Source organism: Aspergillus novofumigatus (genome assembly GCF_002847465.1).
Source record: "Aspergillus novofumigatus IBT 16806 chromosome Unknown P174scaffold_17, whole genome shotgun sequence".
In the NCBI taxonomy this organism is placed as follows: domain Eukaryota; kingdom Fungi; phylum Ascomycota; class Eurotiomycetes; order Eurotiales; family Aspergillaceae; genus Aspergillus; species Aspergillus novofumigatus.
This window is the reverse complement of record NW_020194290.1, coordinates 58,461-78,793: the sequence shown is the minus strand read 5'-3', so window position 1 is coordinate 78,793 and position 20,333 is coordinate 58,461. Positions and strand designations below refer to the sequence as shown.

Below are 20,333 nucleotides of genomic sequence, written 5' to 3'. Positions count from 1 at the left end.
GTTCTTGCTTATAGATGTCGGTTGGTTATCTTCCAGATGTAGCCGTCAGAGTTGAGATATTCGGTCCCTAAGACGTTCTACGCCCAGCATCAGTACCATAACGCTCTCGCAGATTCACGATGATGCAGCTGCACTTGGTTTCTACTTATCCAAGTCTACCTATCGCTCTGGTTCTCAGCGCTGTATTCCCCCTCCTCATCGCCGTCGTTTTTGGGCACTGGAAGATTCCCCCTTCATTCCCCAAGGGGATACCCGCGTTGGAGGAAGAAAGATTTTCTGTGGGCTTAAGGCCTACTTCCGAGGCTGGCTTTCGGGACGACTGAATCTCTCAGAGGGATATAAGAAGGTAAAGACATTGCTCTTACACAAGCTGTTCGTTATCTAATTATGAGAATAGTTCAATCAGTATGATCAGCTCTTTATTTATTGCAATGCCAACCTCCGTCCTCAAGCCATCTTGCCAGCAAAGGATTTGGAATGGCTGGTCCGGCAACCTGACAGTATCCTATCTTTCCAGGAAGCCCTGGAGGAAAGCATAGGCTTTAAGCATGTCTTTGGTACGACTTTTACTCCAGCGGACCGGAAGATTGCCAGCCTGGTAATCAGCCAGTTCCACACTCAGAATATAGGCCAGATCCAGTCTGCTCTTGCGGACGAGGTCCGTCAAAATATTGATAAGGAATTTGGCAAGGATTGCTACAACTGGAAGCCTGTCTGCCTCATGGAAGTGATGCAGAAAGTCGTACTCCGTGTGGCCAGCCGGGTCTCATGGGGCTCACCGCTGTGTCATGATGACGCCCTCATGCGGTCTTTTGCCACGTTATTCAACTTCCATGGGGGCGCCATGATATTATGCGGTCAATTAATCCCTTGGTTCTTACAGCCGCTGCTTGGCGCCTGCTTAAGCGTCCCCTTGCACTTTCTTCGAAAGAGAGTCTTAGCTACCACAACGCCACTCGTCAAGGAGTGGCTGGCCCAGATTAGACAGGAGGAAAGAGAGCAGGTCCCTGAAAAGGATTCCAGGGTCCCCTATAACGCAGTAACCTCGTTCATTCGAGTAGCTCGCAGAGTTTATGGGTGTGAAAATGTCGATGAGGAACGGCTCCACCTGATGATCCTGATCTTTGTAAGCCCTCCTTTTTTGTCAGTTCGAATCTTGACTGATAAACGAGTGGACCCTGTTCCCATACATGACCACTGTTCCTAGTTCCTCCGCTGCAATCTTAGATATTGCCAGCACTCCGCCAGAAATAGGACTATATCAGCAACTTCGACAAGAGGCCAAAAAAGTTCTCACTTCAGAGAAGGAATGGGTGGAGCCATCATCTTTCAACAAGCTCCATTACACAGATAGTGCTATCCGGGAGACATTACGCCTGTCGCCAGTGGTATTGCATGGATCTAACCGGGAGATCATCCATCCATCTGGTATCACCATGCCCTCGGGCCAACACCTGCCACGGGGAATGTGGGTTGCCGGGTCCACGCTGGATATCCACATGGACGAGAGATTCTATGCTGAAGGACAGCAATACAAGCCATTCCGATTCGTCAAAGGGCAGACAAGTGAAGATGGCACTGTCATGTCCAAGCAGGAGATTAATCGGGTAGCAACTGCCTCGACGTTTATGACATTTGGTACAGGGCGTCATGCGTGGTGAGTTGTTCTCTCTGAAATGATCGAATGAGTTTTCGAATCGCTTACTTACCTATCATGCTCCTCAGCCCGGGCCGGCATTTTGGTGTCCATCTGGTCAAGATGATAATCGTCTATGTCATTTTAAACTATGATATTGAACCACTCGAAAAAAGACCTGAAAACTTCGTTATGGGTGAGCATGTAATTGTACCACCGACTGCTACTGTCCGAGTCCGACGGACAGAGGTCCAGTGAAGGCCGTCGATCGAGGCACAAGGGTGTCTGGACTTTCTGACATTGCCATTACCATTCTGCTTGAACTCGGTTGGGGATGACAGTACATTGTGAAAGATTGCCCATTGAGTTTTGAACAATACCGATACTTGGTAGCATTCAGAGATCATGTACAAATCATCAAGAATGCAATGAGTCACTGCCTATTACCGAGAGATAAAGCAACGCGACCTACAGAGATCCTCTTAACACAGCAAGGATTGGAAGCGCAAGAAGTATAGTGTTTGCCCCTTGCAGCCATAACCCTCCATAAAACCAAACGAGTTTCATAATTCAAATAGTTCATCCTCATTCCACTTCACTTGCGGTTCCTCATCCCGGCAGATGGATAGAAAGTCGTTTGATTGTACCTTTGAATGACCCCAGATACCTTGGAGCTAGCTAAAGAGTCAAAATAACCATCCACATCGGAACATAATTACAGGGATTTTCACCTTAATCCCTCGTATCGTAGTGTAGCACTGAGACTGGTAGGATGCCTAAGCGCTCACATATCATGCAGATTGCATATGAACTGATAATTTACCCGCAACTGTGGGTGGGAGAAGATAGAGCACAAGTAGACATACTGCGTCCAAGGTAAACAATTTTTTCAAGAAAAATTCAAAGCATAGCTTTCGCTAGGCGGCCGCAACACGAGGACTTGTTAAGTGCGGGCAGAGAATGACCCTGCATGATTGCGTACATGCAATGAGGAGCACGGCAGAGTCAGCTTGCTCTGCTCTGTTGCTAGTTGCGACTTGGTCATGAACTCTCTATTCAGGACCGTGTAGTACTGGTGACGCTGTCGATCAGGTCCGGCGAGACTAAGCTTGAGCAGCCAGGAAACGGTTACATCAACGTAGATGCATGCGGTTAGAGAGCGTTTCTGTTAAGGTTAAATCGCACTGCGGAGAAGGCACGACTACCACAGCAGGCATCCTATGTGAGGTTGTAGATTCACATGATGCCATTCTGTGTAAGCAGCTGTTTTGCGAGAGTGAGACATGTCTCATAACCAATGCATGTATATCAAGGAAGAAGTAGAGGACTCCCACACTATGTGGTATTTTTATGCTGTCAGGATACGAGGATGGCATGGACCCTCAAATAGACTTTATCTGAGTTGCCCGTCACTGAGCCCATTGTACAGTCTGGCAATCATACCAGGAGGAGTATTACTAAGCCGAGGAAACGGCTGCGCACTTCACCGGGTTTGGTCAGAACCTGTCTAGAACACGCTGAGCGTGGCTTTCAGTGGGAGCTAACGTCTTTCTGTAGGTGGGACTGTGTTGGTCAGAACGCGGCTAGCCCATAATTACTCTCCCGTATGACTGCGGAATAAGAAAAGGGAATCTCGCAGGTGGCAGATATTTCACTTGCTATCCCTTACATGGTCACAATCTATGCCAGGGTACTGAGCACCTTAGGGCATGATTAAGTCTCCCACTGTTACGCCCTTGCTGGCCAAACAAGTTCCATCCCAAGAACGAAAATTAGCAAGGATCCAGCTTTCACGGCCGGTTTCCGGCCAAATGAACGACAATCCTACACAGGGTCTTTCCAGAGGTAAAACTCGATTGATTTCCGGTAATACTACTACGTGCGCCATCGGGTGTCAGCGATGTAACGTTGATGGTTCAAGCATAATCAATGTTTGTGGGCCTGCTCCGAAACATACACTCGGACCCACCAGAAAGTCTATTCAGATAAGAATTTAACCTACAAAAGTCAATGCAGCAGGGGAATATACCACATTCCACAGAAGCACTTTCCAAGCACTTTCCAGGCCAAGCTCCTTGATTCAGCGCAAAAGCCGACGTGGGCAACGGTCGTCCGCATCCAAAACACCTGTCGTATCCGCAACCAGCCGCTGCCTTAGGTCCCAGAAGTCACAGCGCCTTCGAAGCGAGGAGCCTGCCGAAAAATAAAAATAAAAATAAAATAAAAATAAAATAAAAATAAAAATAGAAATTGAGACTGAAGACCACAGTGCTGGTACACGAACTTTAAACAAAGCTAGAAGGGGGCACAATACTTCAGGGAAGACCAGAGTATGAGCGTAGTCAAGCCTCCGGTGTCCAGTACGCGGAGTATCAATGAGATGAAGAGCAGATGTTGGCAGAAGCATAAGAGTGGCATTAACATAAGAGTTCAGATATGTCTACTTGCAGCACGCTATATACCATCAGATAACTGAGTACGCGCATGACAGTGTCTCATATAGCTGAGTTAGAAACATGATGGACAGCTCTGGCTGGCCGCCCTCCAGAGTAATATTGCTTGCTGTTAAAGGTAAATCAGTTGCCTTAACTGTCTGTCCAGTAGAGTTGCATTCAGAATTCAGTCGGAGTTTGGGCGAGTCCAACCCCAGTTGGAACCAAACCGCTGTGATTTCGAGTCAGATTTTAGAAAATAGAACCAAACCTGATCTGTTCGGGCCTAGATAGGCCTAGCAAGGCTACTACTAACTAACTATGGTTAGATTCAGTTTAGTTTAGCTTTATTTTATATAAGCTGAACGGATTAATTTTAATGGTTTTCAGAATTCAATTTCTCCAATATTAGGCACCTATCAGACATGCTTATATAAGATTAATATTTTTATTAGAGTTGCATAACCGAACCGCTAAAATCGAATCTGACCCTCACTGAACACACAGCGGTTTGGGTTCGGTCCCTAGCCTAGGGAATCGCTTCAGTTTCGGTTTCCCTAGGGTAGAACTAATTTGAGTTCACTTAAAACCATTGGTTTCGATGTTTGAGGTTTTATTAGATTAGATTAACCAAACCTCACCGTTTTGCTTAGTAATCGCTAATTTCTCGGATTTCTCTAAAAATATTAATATCACCAGATAGCCTATTATCTAGACCATCTAAATATGAAATATGTCTATTAAACAAAGTATTTGCAACTAAGGAAGAGGTAAAAGAAAGCAAGACTATCCTCCTCCAGTCGCATTCAGTATAACGGATAGATCGTACTGCTGGCATACTTATAAAAGTGATTTGAAAATAAACTTGCCGAAAAGGGTGAAAAATGGAGAGCAGAAGATTGGAAAGGGATGCCGAAGGTTGTAGAAGTGGAAGACTATCAAAACGCTTCCTATTCTGAGGCCGCCCCTCTAGGACTCAGCCTTCTTGGTGGCTTTGGTCCTCAGTTTCATCATGAGGAACACTAGCCCGTAGATACCAATCACAAAGACAACAACAATGCCCGCGTTCCTCCATCCGTAAGATTCTTCTGCTAGGTTCAGTGTGCGGAGGTAATCGCTACCTTCGGTGTATTGGCACACACGACAGTCAGTGGCGTCGTCTGGGTTGAGAAGATTCGCGCCCACCCCCATGCCGTGGAGGTAGATCTCAAGGTATTCGCCACAAGTCTGGTTTGGAGCCGGGGCAAATACAGCCAGTTCCTCGGACTTACACTGAACTGGTTTGTCCCAGGTCGTGAAGAACAGCAAGGAACTCATAAGGTAGTTGAAGGGGTCGATATAGTACATCCTGTAGATGACGGCAGTTAGAAAGTTCTCAGAACTAGACTGGTCAAATAATATGCAAAATCAGCTTACCAATATCGCCAGAACGGCACGATTTGGCTGTATGGAATCATAACGCCGCAGAATGAGACAAGAGTAGTGATGACCAGAGGATTGACGAGTGATGCGAAGACGGCGTTGGGTGTATACGCAGCAATCATTTGTCCAATACCAGTGTAAAGACACTCGTACATGACCTGGGAAAACTGTAAGCTGTTGTATCCATAAGGTAAAGGAAGTGGGAAAATGGGTGTAGGCTTACCACAACAAAGAAGACACTGCCAGCGTGGTCTGGTGAGGTTGGAAGGCCGCAAGTGAAGTACCAGCAGACATAATACAGCAATGCGCAAACAAGCAAGTAGGGAAATTCTGAGAGGATGAGGCCGGTAACAAAGGGAGCCCAGTGGTACATCTTGCTCTTCTTCTCCCGCGCCTCATAGATATCGCGACGGTCTATGAAGAGAGGCTGGAGCTGGGAAATGACACCAGGCGCAACAAAAATAAAGTTGAAGACGGTGAATAGGTTCTGCTGCAGATCTGTAAGGGCATCTCCGATCATCCAGAAGGTAAAGCCGTTCAATAGCGCTAGGCTGATATGCATCGCAAATTTGTTATCAAGGTATTCAATATTTCTGAAGAGTGAGATGTTCATGCGGTGTGTCACAAGCTTTGTTTGCGTCCACAGTGAAGCAGCAAATTCATGTCCGTCATCATTGACGGCTGGGGGCTGAGCGACAGCGTCTTCAATCATGGCATCTAGTTCCTTGGACAGTTTGTCATGTTCCGGAGACTGCAGCCAGATCTGGTTCCAATCTTGACTATCACCTCCTATCCCCGTCACCACATCAATCATATGTTCTGCTGGATTAGCCTCAGGTGGGCAAGGGGCTCCATAGCGGCCGAAGTATTCCTTAACGGTATTCGCATTCTGGCCAATATCTCCAAAATATACGGTTTTTCCGCCCGCAGCCAGCAATAGTAGTTTGTCGAACTGCGCAAACAGTTGAGCGGATGGCTGATGGATAGTGACCAAGACGGCTTGTCCGGCTTCTGTAAGCTTGCGAAGGAAACGAACAGTATTGTAGGCGGCCTGGCCGTCGAGCCCCGAGGTCGGTTCATCCAGAAAAATGCTGTCCCCGCAGCGTTAGTAAGTTGCCAGAAGCCACAGTAATTTGCCGGAGGTCACAACTTACAGGATACTCGGCTTTGCGACAAGCTCCACGGCAATAGTAAGACGCTTACGCTGTTCCACTGAGAGACCGCTCCCTGGGCGACCAACAAGAGTGTGTTCGAGGTCATGTAGTTCCAAAAGGTCGATGATGGTTTCCACATATCGCAACTTTTCTTCGGTGGGTGTATCACGAGATTGCCGCAGGAGGGCCGAGAATTCCAGAGCCTCGCGAACGGTCGCCAAAGGCTCGTGGACATCTAACTGTTCGACATAGCCAGCCGAGCGTTGGAAGGAAATGGGGAGAGGGCGTCCATCAACTAAGACAGATCCATGGATAGTACCCGACGTTTTTCGTTGTGCGAGGACGTCAAGAAGAGTCGTCTTTCCAGCACCAGAGGAACCCATTAACGCCCCAAGCATGCCTGGTTTTACATAACCCTGTACATTATTAAGAAGAACCCGGTCACCCTCAGAGGTTTTGACCGTATATGTCAAGTTTTTCCAGGTGAATATGCTCCGGTTGCGGAGGAGGCCATTCCCAGGGTTGCCGCCCGATGCATCAGACCCGGGGTTGACTGAGGACTTCTCTGTAGCTTGCGCTTCCTCGTCTCCCGACTGCAGGAGATGCTTGGACCTGTGCTGTTGCTCCCGAGGAATAAGGAGTTTGCGGCCACCTTCTCCCAGCAACTTCCACCTGGAAGTGAAAAATATGGTGAGCGCAACGAAGAGCAACCACCAGGCGCAGTTTATGCCGAAGTTGCGCCAGATATGGCCATGGCTAAAGGACATGGCTGCGAGGTATGCATCGCCTGTAAAACTCGTCGTGCCAGGGGCTGCGCCGATAACACCAGCACATGATTGCCCACCCCCGCCGTCAATGTAGCCAGGGCCATTTGGAATAAGGTTAGGACCGTAACAGGGTATTTCCTGTCCATGAAATTCGTTTCCAAGCAGAGCTTCGAATCCATAGGCCATGGGGTTGATCCAAAAGATCCAACTCAACCACGGATGCATCTGGGGCTTGATAATCATGTAGCCCATGTAGACAAATAAGGCCACAATTGAAAGACCCGAGACTTTGGTCGCAGCGTCGAACGTAGGGAATGCGGCGCCGACGAAGCGGAAGAAACTCGTCATCGCCAAGGCAGTCATGAAGTTAGTGGCCAAGTAAGTGAAAAAAGCCCCAGCTGTGGCCTTCAAACCGACCATGAAGTAGAGGACAAGGCCGAAGTGCGTTACTTGGAATAATAGTATGGGTAAGTCTGCGGCGATTTGGGCGATGCAGATAGCCGCTGGGTGATACAATGCGAAGGAGCGGTGCTTAGCTAGAATGGGCCTGCCAGTGAAAGAGTCGGTCACTTCGGATAGGGCGATGAGTGCGTTGTAAAGTATGGAGAAGAAGAGGGCACCGCCCTTAAGAAAAAGACCGATGGAATTATCAGGAGCAGAGTAGAAGAGAGAACCGCCGAGGAGAGCCTGGATGAGTGTGGCGCCTTGCTTCATGAAGATCGTCGCCTTGTCGCCCCACATAAGCTGATACTGTCTGACAACGGCGGCCTTCACTTGGGTAATCAAACCAGTGGTGACGGGCGACGTCTCAGACACACCCCTGTGCTTCTCACGAGAGACCATTTCCTTGAAGACAGCCGTGTTCTCCGCGGCTTCCTCGCTTACTGGGTAGCTTTGACACTCTTCCAGCATCTTGGGCTGGATGCTCGACCGTTTGTATGCGGCCAGGATCTCACCAGCGGTACGTGGGAACTTGTCTTCGTATCCAGGAGCAATAAGGCGCTCGGTAGGAACTGTCACGCCCGTCAGGAAATCCGCTCGATTGGAACCAGAGTCCCTCATAAAGCCGAGGTCTTCCATGAACGGGACAGCATCTTGCTGTGGCCCATAAAAGATTTGCTTGCCCTCGTCGAGGACAAGGACCTTGTCAAAATGCTCGTAGATGCCGTTGCCCGCCTGATAGAGTGTAATAATCGTAGTGAGCCCGAGCACGTCGGTCATGACCCTGATTGCTTTGATCCACTCGAGTGCTGTGCTGGCGTCAAGACCTCTCGTCGAGTTGTCCCAGCAAAAGACGCTCGCGCGGGTGGTCAGGCATTCAAGAATTGACACACGTTTCCTCTCCCCTCCCGAGACACCCCTGATGAAAGCGTCTCCCACGTTCGTTTTCGCGGTATGGGATATTCCCACTGATCGCAGGAGAAATTCTTTATAGGACTGGACATATTCCTCATGGGACTCAATCCCAGGGGGCAGGTGATAAGGAACCTTCATGCGAGCGGCGAAGTCAATGGTGTCCTCGACAGACAGAGTTGGAAAAAAGATTTCCTCTTCCGTGTTCATGATGATCTGGCCACGATATTGTTTGGCCTCCTCGGCAGACATGTTTCCATAGTGGATGTCTCCGGTGACTTCCTCGTAGCCAAGCCGATTGTTAGCGAGGACGTTCAAAAGCGTCGTGCAGCCGGCGCCAGGGCGTCCAAGCACAAGCAACATCTCTCCTGGCTTAACGCATCCATATGAATCCTCAATGATGGTCTTCTGCTGGGCATCTTTGCTACCCCTATGGAAGGGGAAAAACTGAGAGAGTACATTTTCGTTGAACGTGGCGTTACTGCCGACGCCTTTGACAGAAAGATTATCCCAGGTCACCCCGAGCTTCCTGGGCTTCTCACCACCTGCTTCATCTCGCTCCCTCATTTTGGACACTTCGGGTGCCATGTGCCATGTCGTCCTGGAACGGAAGTTGGATACATTTTCCGTCTTGTCCTCCGCTGTGTGCAGTGCCTCGTCTGCGGTGGTGGACTCTGTGTCCACAGATGTCGAACTGATGTTCATTGTGAAACTGGGAAGAGGTGGTCGGAAACAGAGACGTTACGAAATGCGCAAGAAAGTGGAATCCAGTGCAAAACTCAGAGAGACCTACACCTCTATATACAAGCAGCCAAAACGAGCTCATCCATGGCGTTGGATACGCTCCATTGCCTGTTCGGAATCCTGCATTCATGGTTGCGTCTAAGGTCTCGTTCCGTGCTCTACTAAGCAACTGGGAAACCCTCCTTAGTCGAAAAGTCCAAGTTTTGATTTACTCAACATTAAACCCTCCGGTATGGCGTTTGACTGGAGATGGGACTAATTATCGCCACTCCGTAGCGTGAAACCCAATTTCTGATATGGCGCCCTTGCATTAGTTAAGCCCCACCCAGGAGCTAGGTGGCCATTGATAAAGCTAGTCCAAAAAGCCTAAGAGTCGGTTCGCAGAATCTTGAACCCGACGCCGACTCATACCATGGCCGGAATGATTAGTGATCGTACGCCGCAGATCACCCATATACCCACAACATTAAGTACTGGCCAGGCCTGGACCACCGCCGTTCGGTCATTTCTAGCAGCCCGAAAACCCTCTGGCAAGGAAAACGGATATTTATCAGCTTTTCTGAAGAACAAAAAGCCTCCGCCGGGCATTTTAATCACAGCCCGCCAGAAACATCATCGCACTGGCTTGAGCCTCGCCCTTGCCCTTCCCATCTCGACGCCCTTGGCATCAGTGATCCTTCGTATTAGACTTTATGACGCTGTTGGACAAAACATTATGGGGGCCACATCCATCCATCCATCCCAGAGGCGCTTTTCTTGTGAGCCCTGCAGGAAACATAAGTCGAGATGTACGCGAATGCAAGAAAATGCCGCTAAATGTACTCGGTGTATGGTGCTTGGTGCAGAGTGTACTATTGGACAACAGGGGAAAGTTGGCAGGCCGAAGAGAGCGGCGGTTTCTGCCCTTGGTGCACCCAAAAAGCCAGGACTAAAGTCACGGCCAAGCATCAAAACGTCTCCAAGTAAAATATTCGAGCCGCAGAGCCAGCTTAACTCTTATGGAAAATCCCAGGAGACTCCTTCGTTCCTAGAGGTCTATGACCGGCCCGGAGTCAGCCGAATAGTCTCTCCAGCAGCCATGCCAATACCAGCACCATCTCGGGTGACAGCAGCAGATGATGCATTCTTTCTCGCACCAACAAGGTCGACCGCTGGAATGCCTTCGTTTTATCATGACTCGCTCACTGGGAATGTTGGCCATACCTTTGATCGCGACTTTCTCTTGCCCGACTTCGATTCGACCCTCGACTTCACAAACACAGGTGTTCACTTGCTCGATCCGGCAGCTATTAGCATCAATTGCGCTCCAGATACTCTGACAATACTGGGACGAGTCAATGCGGCGGGCGATATTGATAACTCAGACGCCATAAGCAAACTTTCTAAGATTAACATCGACTTACACATCCGCATCACAGCCACTGAAAGGAACAAGGCGATTCTAGACTTGAATAGCATCCTCTACCGAGAGAGCCCGTTATTTATTCACAATTACACATTGGCCGAGTTCATGTTGAACACATCGGAAGAGTTCTTGCAGATACTGAAGCGGCTCTGCAGCTCACAAAATCCATTCCCACTGCCGTTGCAATCCCCCATTGGTAACCGACATAATCCGACTTCCACCTTTTCTTTGACCTACCCCTTCGCCGCCGCGCAACCATTGCTAGCTCCTCTCTCCCTGACCATCACAAGTATCTTTAGCCAGCTCATTTCTCTCTACGAGCTGTTGCTTGAGCACCTCACTGCCCGCATAGCGCGACTCGCCATTGACCCTATCGCCACTATCCCAGGCATCACCTTTGGAGGGTTGCCCCTAGAAAACCCATGCATACAGGGTCTACTCTTCTGTAACCTTACTGTTCACCGACTGGAGGGGATGGAACGTGCTCTAGGCATCAGTGAGACGCCGGAGGGGGTACAGTGGGTTTGCTATCAGCCAGACAGATCGATGTGCTTTGGAGTGAGTTAGACGAGAGGATTGGTATCACGCCTTGTAGTGGAGCCATGCGACCCGCTCGTGTGAAGAGACTTCTTGGAAAAGTGGCTATTATATTTAAGAAGCTCTCTTTGAGTACATAGGTGGCAATATCTGTTGGCAGCATCAAATTGCCCGCTGGCCCTGGCGAGAACTTCACAACTTTGGATTCCTCATCTAAGATCCATTTGTACCGGTGATTTGGAACTTTGGTGGGCACTTATCCACTGCTCAACTACATGATTGGTGATGGTATACTCTGCAGCTTATGCCATTTATTTAACCTTAACCCACTCAACAAAATTTCATCCAGCCTTAGTATTCCCATCTTACTATCAGGCACTGCGGACTTAGAGCAAGAGAGGTGTATTGAGTCCAAGGCAGTCCAGCCAATGTTCACTCTGGTCAACCCTATGGATGCAGGGTGATGACTTTAACCTGGACAAACTCCACCAACCCCCAGCGAGCGCCAAACCAACCTTAACCACTATCCCCATACCCTCCATGAGGCAGAGTTAGCTCATGATGTATATTTATGGAATTAATATAGACTGCACCTACCTTAATAGAGCTAGCTAGCTTAAGGACACAGTAATAATTCCAGGAAACTATTAAGGTTAATAATCTATACTTAGTTACCTTAATAATAGTAGTAATCTATTCTTCCATCCTAACAGACTTAATTTCATACAGCTTTATCTCAGGCGTTAGCCCTATTACCATAGTGGGAGGGAATCTCTGTGGTGAGGTCTCATTAACCAGGGGGGGTACATAAATTTAAGCACCCTTATTATATATATTAGATATAAGCACCTCCACCCTGGCCTTGGCTGCTGGGGAGATAAGCACTAAGGCGGTATTAACATCATGCGGGATGGCCAGAATCTTAGCTTTAAGAGCTAGAGCCATGGCAGTCATGACCAGGACCTTGTTAGTCAACATGCAGATTTTACTATTCTGCATTAATATTAGTTCTATGTCCCCACACAAGGCCAAGTCTGCCTGTGGGGCTTACATTGAGAAGGCGCCCTTAGTGATCTCTCAGGCTGCAAAATCTAAGTTAGCATTATTAAGGACCATAGTAAAGTGCTTGCCACCCAGTTCTAACAAAACAGGCTTGAGGGCTAGGGCGGCTTGCGGGAGATGATACTACGGCAAGCCATTGGGACAAAGCCGAAATAACTACTTTAGGACTTTTAGTATGTCAGACTTTCCAGTTTTCTGCTGGCAGTAAAATTTCATTTTATACCTTAGTAATTAGCAGTAGTATATTAATAACAATAGATGACATTTAATATTAATACTAGATGACATTTGATGTTAATAAAAGATGGCATTTAATGTTAATACTAGATGGCATTCAATATCAATAGATAGTATGATGGCACTGCTCATATTCCAATGGTATGGTAGTATTTCGATAGAAAACTAAGCATAGAGAAGAGAGAGAAGGAAAGTATGTACATGGTGGGGAGATATTATAAATAGAGAGCGGAGCGGTGCAAACTAGCTAAACAACCCCAAAGCAGTAAGCAGTCAAGAGAGGCAGAAAGCTCTCGTGTAAGGATGTCAGCAGGGAATATGGTGACAGATTATCACATTACCCCCCCTTTAGGTTCCGGATGTCCTCATTTGGGGTCTATCATCGTCTGGGTGATCATCAAGGAATACATTGTCTTCAGCTGCTTGCAGCCATTCTAGTAGGCGCATTAGTGGACCTGGCATGGCTGGATATCAGGTATGGAAGTCTTGGAGCAATGTTGGGGAGTTTCTAAAGTTTTAGGCTAGGTACCAGGAAAGATTAACATTATGACTAAGCCATCTTACCTGGTACTAGAGCTTGTGATAGTAGAGCTGGGATGTAAGTATTTTATTAACCTCTCACTCATCTCCACCATTGACCTTAAGTAGGGGAGCTGGGTCCTGAAGCTGGCTAGGCAGGGGTGGTGTGGATGGGGCTTTATAAAGCTTCTTAGGTGTGAAGATAGGGTGGACTTTTATAGAATTAGGTAAATCTAATTAGAAGGTGTTTGTAAAGGCTCAGTCGCAGCCCAGCCACCCAATTATGCAGCCACCCCTTGCTCCCTAATTGTTTTCAACCTCCTGTTTTCAACCTCCTGCTTTCACATCTTGAGCCGCTTTCAATTCATCGCTGAATGCATCTATGATAGACAGCGAAGATAAATAGTATCCCCCTTATCTGGTATTCAAGAAGATAAGGATTAGTTTTATTTTATATAATCTACTACTCTCTATCATTCTCTTCCATTAATTATTATTACTAATTCTTACCTAGTCAACAGGCCATCTACCCTGATACATAGATCCTTATAATTTCTAATCCTTCTTTCTTTGACTACTTAAGTATTAGTTATAATGCCTGCTGAATTTCACCATGGAGCTATTACTTCTACCCCTTTACTAGTGGAATAATATGGTCTTATTAAAGAAATGTCTCTTAATCTAAGTAACTCCTCTACCCCTACTAATTAATCTCAAGAGTTAAAGGGTGCTGAAATATAATAAATACTATAATAAATTACTGAACTTGAACGCCTTCAACAGACTCAAAGAGTTGATAAGTCTGAATAACTTTCCCATTAAAATGACACCTCTTTAATAGAAGATAGGCAGGAAATTAAATTTAAGAATCTTCCTATCTTTACTATTAAATATTCACTCTAGAAAAGAGAAGAATGGCTCTAAGATATGGAATATATATTCTGAGGAGCCCTAAAGAAATATACCCCTGATAAGTTTAAAATTATTACTGCTATTATATAAATGGACTCCACCTGCAGGCAGTAATAGTATATTAAAATTTATAAAATATTAATAGAAAGATAATAAAATGCTAAGAATTCATGGCAGTTTTTTAAAGACTAGACCTTGAGCTTAATCTAAGATACTGAAACTATTAAGGCTAATATTATTATTAAATTATATTAGGCCTATTAATACCTAGATAAGGACCCTAGAGAATTTTATTATTATTTAGATTCTCTAGAATAATATTTCCCTAGATAAGATGAAAAGTAACAAGCTCTGGCCTTCTTCAGTAGCCTTACACCAGAGTTATATACTTATATTCAAGAATACCTTGATAAACTACTAGACACTTAAGATAAAATAGTGTCTATAGCTTTAAAATACCACACCTTTTTACAGAAATAATAGAAACAGAAGAGAAAAGACATTAGAAAGCCTTAAGAAGGGAAATCTCAAGATAGTAACCCATTAAAATGCTTTCAAAGGAATCCTGAGAGGTTTATAAAACCTAAGTAAAATTAACTTAATAAGAATAGGAATCCCTTAAAATACTATAAATATAGTAGTAAAGAACATCTTGCTAACTAGTGCATTACAAGGGATGCTAAAGTCTAATTAATTATAGAAAATAATAAGAGGTTAGAGTAAAACCTACATCTCTAACCTCCTACCTAGTAGTAGGGACTACTACTTATTTCTATATTCTAATATAGCTAGCTAACAGCCTTAAAACACACACTAATCTTAATAGCTATACTAAGGTTAACATTATTAGCATTACTTTTATAAGATTATTAAAGCTATAGTAAGCTAAACTTACTACCCCTATTATTAGGGCAGTTAATAACTTTATTACCCCTACTTATAGGGTTTAGAAGGTCCCTATCATTGCCTACAATTCTAGGGGTAATAAATAAAGTTTTAAATAAGCTTATATAGCTATTAATTAAGACCTACAACCTAGAGGAAGTCCTATTCTTCTTTTAATAACTATATTATAGGATCTCTATATCTACTTATCACCATGGAAATGCTAATGGTGGTTTAAGATATTAACTTTCTCCCTAACTAACTCTCAAAAGTTCAGGAAACTATGTTATAACTATATAATAGTATTTATATTAGTTAAGTTACCTGAAGAGGTATGGCTTATAGAGGAAGAGAAAGATAAGAAGTATTATTCTCTTAAGAATATACCTCTAGAACTAGCTAAGTTCTATAATATATTCTTAGTAGAAAAGTTAAAGATTATACCTTCTCACTCTTCTTAGGATCACACTATTAAAATAAAACCTAATAAATTACTACTATTTAGCCTACTATATCCCTTATCCCAAGCAGAACTTCAAGAATTAAAGGAGTATCTTAATAAGAATATTATATATAAAAGAATTCAACCTTCTAAAAGTTTTACAGGAGCTCCTATCCTTTTTATCCTAAAGAAAGATAGGGGACTAAGACTATGTATTAATTACCATGGACTTAATAAGATAATAGTAAAGAATTAGTACCTATTACCCCTTATATCAGAGATTCTTAACTAAATCTCAGGGGCTAAATACTTCAGTAAAATTAATATCTAAGATATATACTATTAAATCTATATTAAAGAAGGAGATGAATAGAAGACAGCCTTTCATACCTAATATAGCTACTATAAGTATATAATTATGCCTTTTAGCCTTATAAATATGCTAGCCACCTTCCAGAATTACATTAACACCGCCTTATATGATATTCTTAATATCTTTTATATAGCCTATCTTAATGATATCCTCATTTTCTCCTAGATAAGAGAGGAACATACTAAACATATCTCTTAAGTCTTAGAAAAACTATAAAAGGCAAAACTTTATGCTAAACCCTCCAAATGCGCCTTCTACTAAAATTATATTAAATTCCTAGAGTATATCATCTTAGCTAATAGTATATCTATGGATATAAGCTAGGTAGAAACTATTATTACATAGGAGGAACCCTATAGTTATTATAATATCTAAGTCTTCTTAGGCTTCTATAACTTCTATTAATAATTTATTAAGAACTATTCCCTAATTACTTTACCTTTGACTAATCTTATGAGAGGAATGAAAGAAGGAAAGAAACTAGGATTAGTAAAGTTTAACCTTATTAAGAAGCTTGTATTTTAAAGACTTATTATAGCCTTTTAGGCAGTACCACTATTATAGTACTTTAATTCAGCTCTACTAATTTAAATAGAGATAGATACCTTAAAAGACAGCATAGCTGATATCCTCTCCTAACTAGATAAATAAGGGAGATGGCATCCTATTGCCTTCTAGTTAAGAAAGTTCATAGGAGCTAAACTTAATTAGGTAATACTAGATAAAGAATTATTTGCTATTATTCATTCCTTTAAATATTAGTATTAGTATACTAAAGGAGCTATATATTAGATTAAGGTCCTTTCTAATTATGCTAACCTATAAGGTTTTATAAAATAACTAAGGTTAAATAGCAGATAGGCCTATTAGTTAATTTCATTAATGCTATTTAATTTTATTATTAAGTACTAAAAGGGGAAGGCTAATCCCACTAATGCACCTATAAGATAATATAGTAATTAGACTATACTACAGTCTAATAGTGATGATATTATTATACTAATTCATAGATAAATAGTTGCTATACAGTTACTAAGGACCAAGGGTTAAGATGACTATAAACTAGAGCCAGGTAATATGCTATTAGAGCTCTATAATTATAAAAACCACCTACAGCAGGAGGTGATTTACTAAGATAATCTATAGTAGTTAACTAATAACCAGTTAACACTATAAGCCTTAGTTAAGTATGCTACTTAAAAGGAAAATATTTATAAATATAAAACTACTAAAGACCTGAAGGGTTTAATTAAATAATTATAAACTAAAGATATTAAGGTTTAACACTAAATTACTACTATTAGGCAGAATACTACAGGGTAAAAATATTAGAATATTAATTCTAAAGATCTTTTATAATTTAAAGGCAAGTTATTCATGCCTAATACTAAATAATTAAGGAACTAATTAATTAGTATTTACTATAATAAACCACTAGCTGGTTATTTCAGCAGAAACTATATAGAAGCTTTACTAAGATAAAAGTTCCACTAGACAAATCTATAAAATAATATTAAAGCATATATTAAAGAATATCTAGTATGCCAAGGCACTGCAGCACTAAGGCATAGGCCTTATAGTAAGCTTAATTTATTACTATAACCATCCCATCCATTTAGTGAACTGTCAATGGATTTTATAACTAGACTTCTAACAGTACTATATGGGATTAATCTAGTTAATAGTATTTTAGTTATAGTTAATAGGTTCTCTAAATGGTCACTCCTCTTCCCTATCTTAATAATAATAACTGCAGCAGAACTAGCTAAACTATTCTATTAAGAAGTTAAATTAAAATTTAGACCACCTAACAGCATCATTTCAGACTAAGGACCAGTCTTTACCAGTAAATTCTAGGTGAAATTATGCTATATTATAAAGATTAAATAAAGGCTATCAACTATATTTCATACCTAAACTAATAATTAAATAGAATAGATAAACTAAGTCCTTAAAAGATACCTCTATTATTTTATTAATAAAGAATAAAATAACTAGGCAACTCTACTAAGAGAAGCTAAGTTTGCTATAAATAGAGTAATTAATATATTACTAAATAAATCCCTATTTAAAATCTTACTAGGCTATAATCTAGACTTTTATATACATGCTAAGGATAGTACTACAGAGGGAGAGATTCCAGCTGTAATAGTATAAGTATAAAAACTTTTAGATCTTTAAGAAAGATTGAAGGAACAATGGCATAAAGCTAGTAAAATATAAGTAAAGTACTATAATAAATATTATAAGGAGTTAATATTAGAAAAAGGATAACTAGTAGGGCTATTAATAAAGAATCTTAAGTTAAAGATTCTAAGTAAGAAGCTAGCTCCTACTTTTATTAGACCTTTTTATATACTAGGTGCTATTAGTTTATAAGCATATTATCTTACCTTACCTATAAAATATAATTAAATTTATAATATCTTTCATGTATTATACTTAGAACTATGGAAATAGGCAAAGCATGATTAATCACTACTAATACTAGAGCTTAAAGATAATAATAAATAAGAAGTTAAAGAGGTTAAGGACAACCATATCATTAGAAATAAATAGTACTATTTAGTTAAATAGAAGGACTAGCCCTTAGAATATAACTAGTAGGTCCATACTAATAATATAACTAATGTACAAGAAGTAATACAGAAATATAAGAAAAGAATTACTATTATTAACTAATATAAAGGCACCAGGAAGACTTAGCTAAGGCTAAGTATAATAGATAAAGGTAGAACATAACACTAAGTTAAATATCCTTAAGCACCAAAGGAAAAGACTAATTAATATTAGCTAAGTAAGTCTAGCTGGCAACCACTATTTCATTATTATAGAAATAGATACTAATCACCTTAACCTCCTCTATGAAGAAGAGAAGAGAGGCAGCCTAAGCTACATACCTAGTATCACCAGGCATAAGTTAAAGAGCTTTAGCTAAATAATATGCAGCCTAATCATTAGTAGTAGCCCCAGCATTTAGGTACTAAATATAAGCTATTTTAGTATAATAACCTTTAAAGAACTTGTTATACTCATCACTCTATAAGAATATTAGTATTAAGACAGTACTATAGTAATAAATTAAACTAGAAACTTATATACTATTCCTTCTTCTTTCTAGTGATGCCATGTAACTAATAGTGGTTCTACTCTATATTTTTAAAAGTATTAACAAGCCTAAGAAGGGCGACCAAAAAGTCCTTAAAAAGGCTCAAGTCCCAGGTATACTGTGGATTGAAGAACCTAGTATACTATTTAATAATAATAGATAGGTTAAGGGCATTCCCAGCCATACTAGGCACAGCCTAAGAAACAGCTATTAATACTAAAATAACACATAGGACTAATATAATATATAGGTTTGCAGAGAGAATAGCAGGTGTTACACTACATACACTTCATAGAAGTGCTGTCTAAAAGCTTATAATTAACTTCAAAAGGAAGACCCCCTTGGTGTAGCGGGCAGGGCCCGCTGGGTGCTCGGGCTGTTCGATCAAATCGTACGGCCCTCGCGAAGTCACATCCAAACTGGACACCAGCTGCAGGTCACATGACCTCGTACTAATCAATGTAGTAATCTGCTCAGTCATGTGACCGCGAGAACTATTCGCACACTCCTTTTTATGTTTGGCCGCCGCGGCCCTAGCTAGATTTCTTCCTTAGCGATTTCTTACTGTCCAAACCTAGGTCATAGGTTGAACCGGCTTCTAGCCCGTGACATTAGAAATCGCTCAGCACAACCAGACGAACCAGACGAACCAGAGGAACCAGACGAACCAGACGAACCAGACGAACCAGACGAACCAGATGAACCAGACGAACCAGACGAACCGGATGAACCAGACGAACCAGACGAACCAGACGAACCAGACGAACCAGACGAACCAGATGAACTAGATGGGCAATATAGATGGCATGAACTATAATAACATGTTATCACGGATGTCAACATCCCCTGAAGGACCTAGCGAAGAATGACTGTCACAACAGAACAATATGCAGACGAATCTCATGGCCTAAATGGCCTAACAGCTACAGAACATCGCCAATTAAATAGCTTAACTTAAAGAATGACAAATGACTGCTACCACAGCAGCACCTACTCCTCAGACAACCCCACTGGCTACCATGGTGGAAGACCTAATAAAAAGACCTAAGCCCACGCTACCTGATGTGGAGACATATAACAGCTCTAATAAGGCCGCGTACCAGACCTTTTGTGCTAAGCTACAGGCAAAGCTGTTGCTTGACTGAGCTGCAATTGGTTCCTTCCATGGGTGCTTATAGTATGCTTTTAGCAGACTTAAGGGAAATGCTGCTGCAGCCTTAGCTCCCTAGATGGATCAGTATGGAAATAATCTAAACACAACACAAGCAACATTAAATAGCTTGTATGACCAACTCAATCTTATGTTCCTCAACTGGGGCAGAAGTGAGAAAGCCTTATAAGAAC

The 20,333-nt window shown here is 42.5% G+C and overlaps 3 protein-coding genes across 3 annotated transcripts; 2 read left to right on the top strand and 1 right to left on the bottom strand.

The window, feature by feature from the left end:
• Nucleotides 1-119: 119 nt before the first annotated feature.
• Nucleotides 120-1,894, top strand: P174DRAFT_426107 (cytochrome P450; the record flags this gene model as incomplete). Its single annotated transcript, XM_024825355.1, has 5 exons — nt 120-278; nt 335-346; nt 398-1,126; nt 1,173-1,657; nt 1,726-1,894. The coding sequence occupies 5 exons, from the start codon at nt 120-122 to the stop codon at nt 1,892-1,894; spliced, it is 1,554 nt and encodes a 517-aa protein (XP_024676934.1).
• A 2,825-nt stretch (nt 1,895-4,719) lies between these two features.
• P174DRAFT_455618 (putative ABC transporter) lies at nt 4,720-9,802 on the bottom strand. The gene is made up of 4 exons (XM_024829339.1): nt 6,645-9,802; nt 5,714-6,581; nt 5,485-5,648; nt 4,720-5,416 (listed from the first exon to the last, which is right to left on the bottom strand). The coding sequence occupies exons 1-4, from the start codon at nt 9,467-9,469 to the stop codon at nt 5,038-5,040; spliced, it is 4,236 nt and encodes a 1,411-aa protein (XP_024676933.1). The 5' UTR covers nt 9,470-9,802; the 3' UTR covers nt 4,720-5,037.
• Nucleotides 9,803-10,223: 421 nt separating this feature from the next.
• On the top strand, nt 10,224-11,981 carry P174DRAFT_516583 (Zn(II)2Cys6 transcription factor domain-containing protein; the record flags this gene model as incomplete). Its single annotated transcript, XM_024832354.1, has 2 exons — nt 10,224-11,426; nt 11,456-11,981. 2 exons carry the CDS (start codon nt 10,224-10,226, stop codon nt 11,588-11,590), a joined length of 1,338 nt encoding a protein of 445 aa, XP_024676932.1. The 3' UTR covers nt 11,591-11,981.
• Between the last annotated feature and the right edge of the window lie 8,352 nt (nt 11,982-20,333).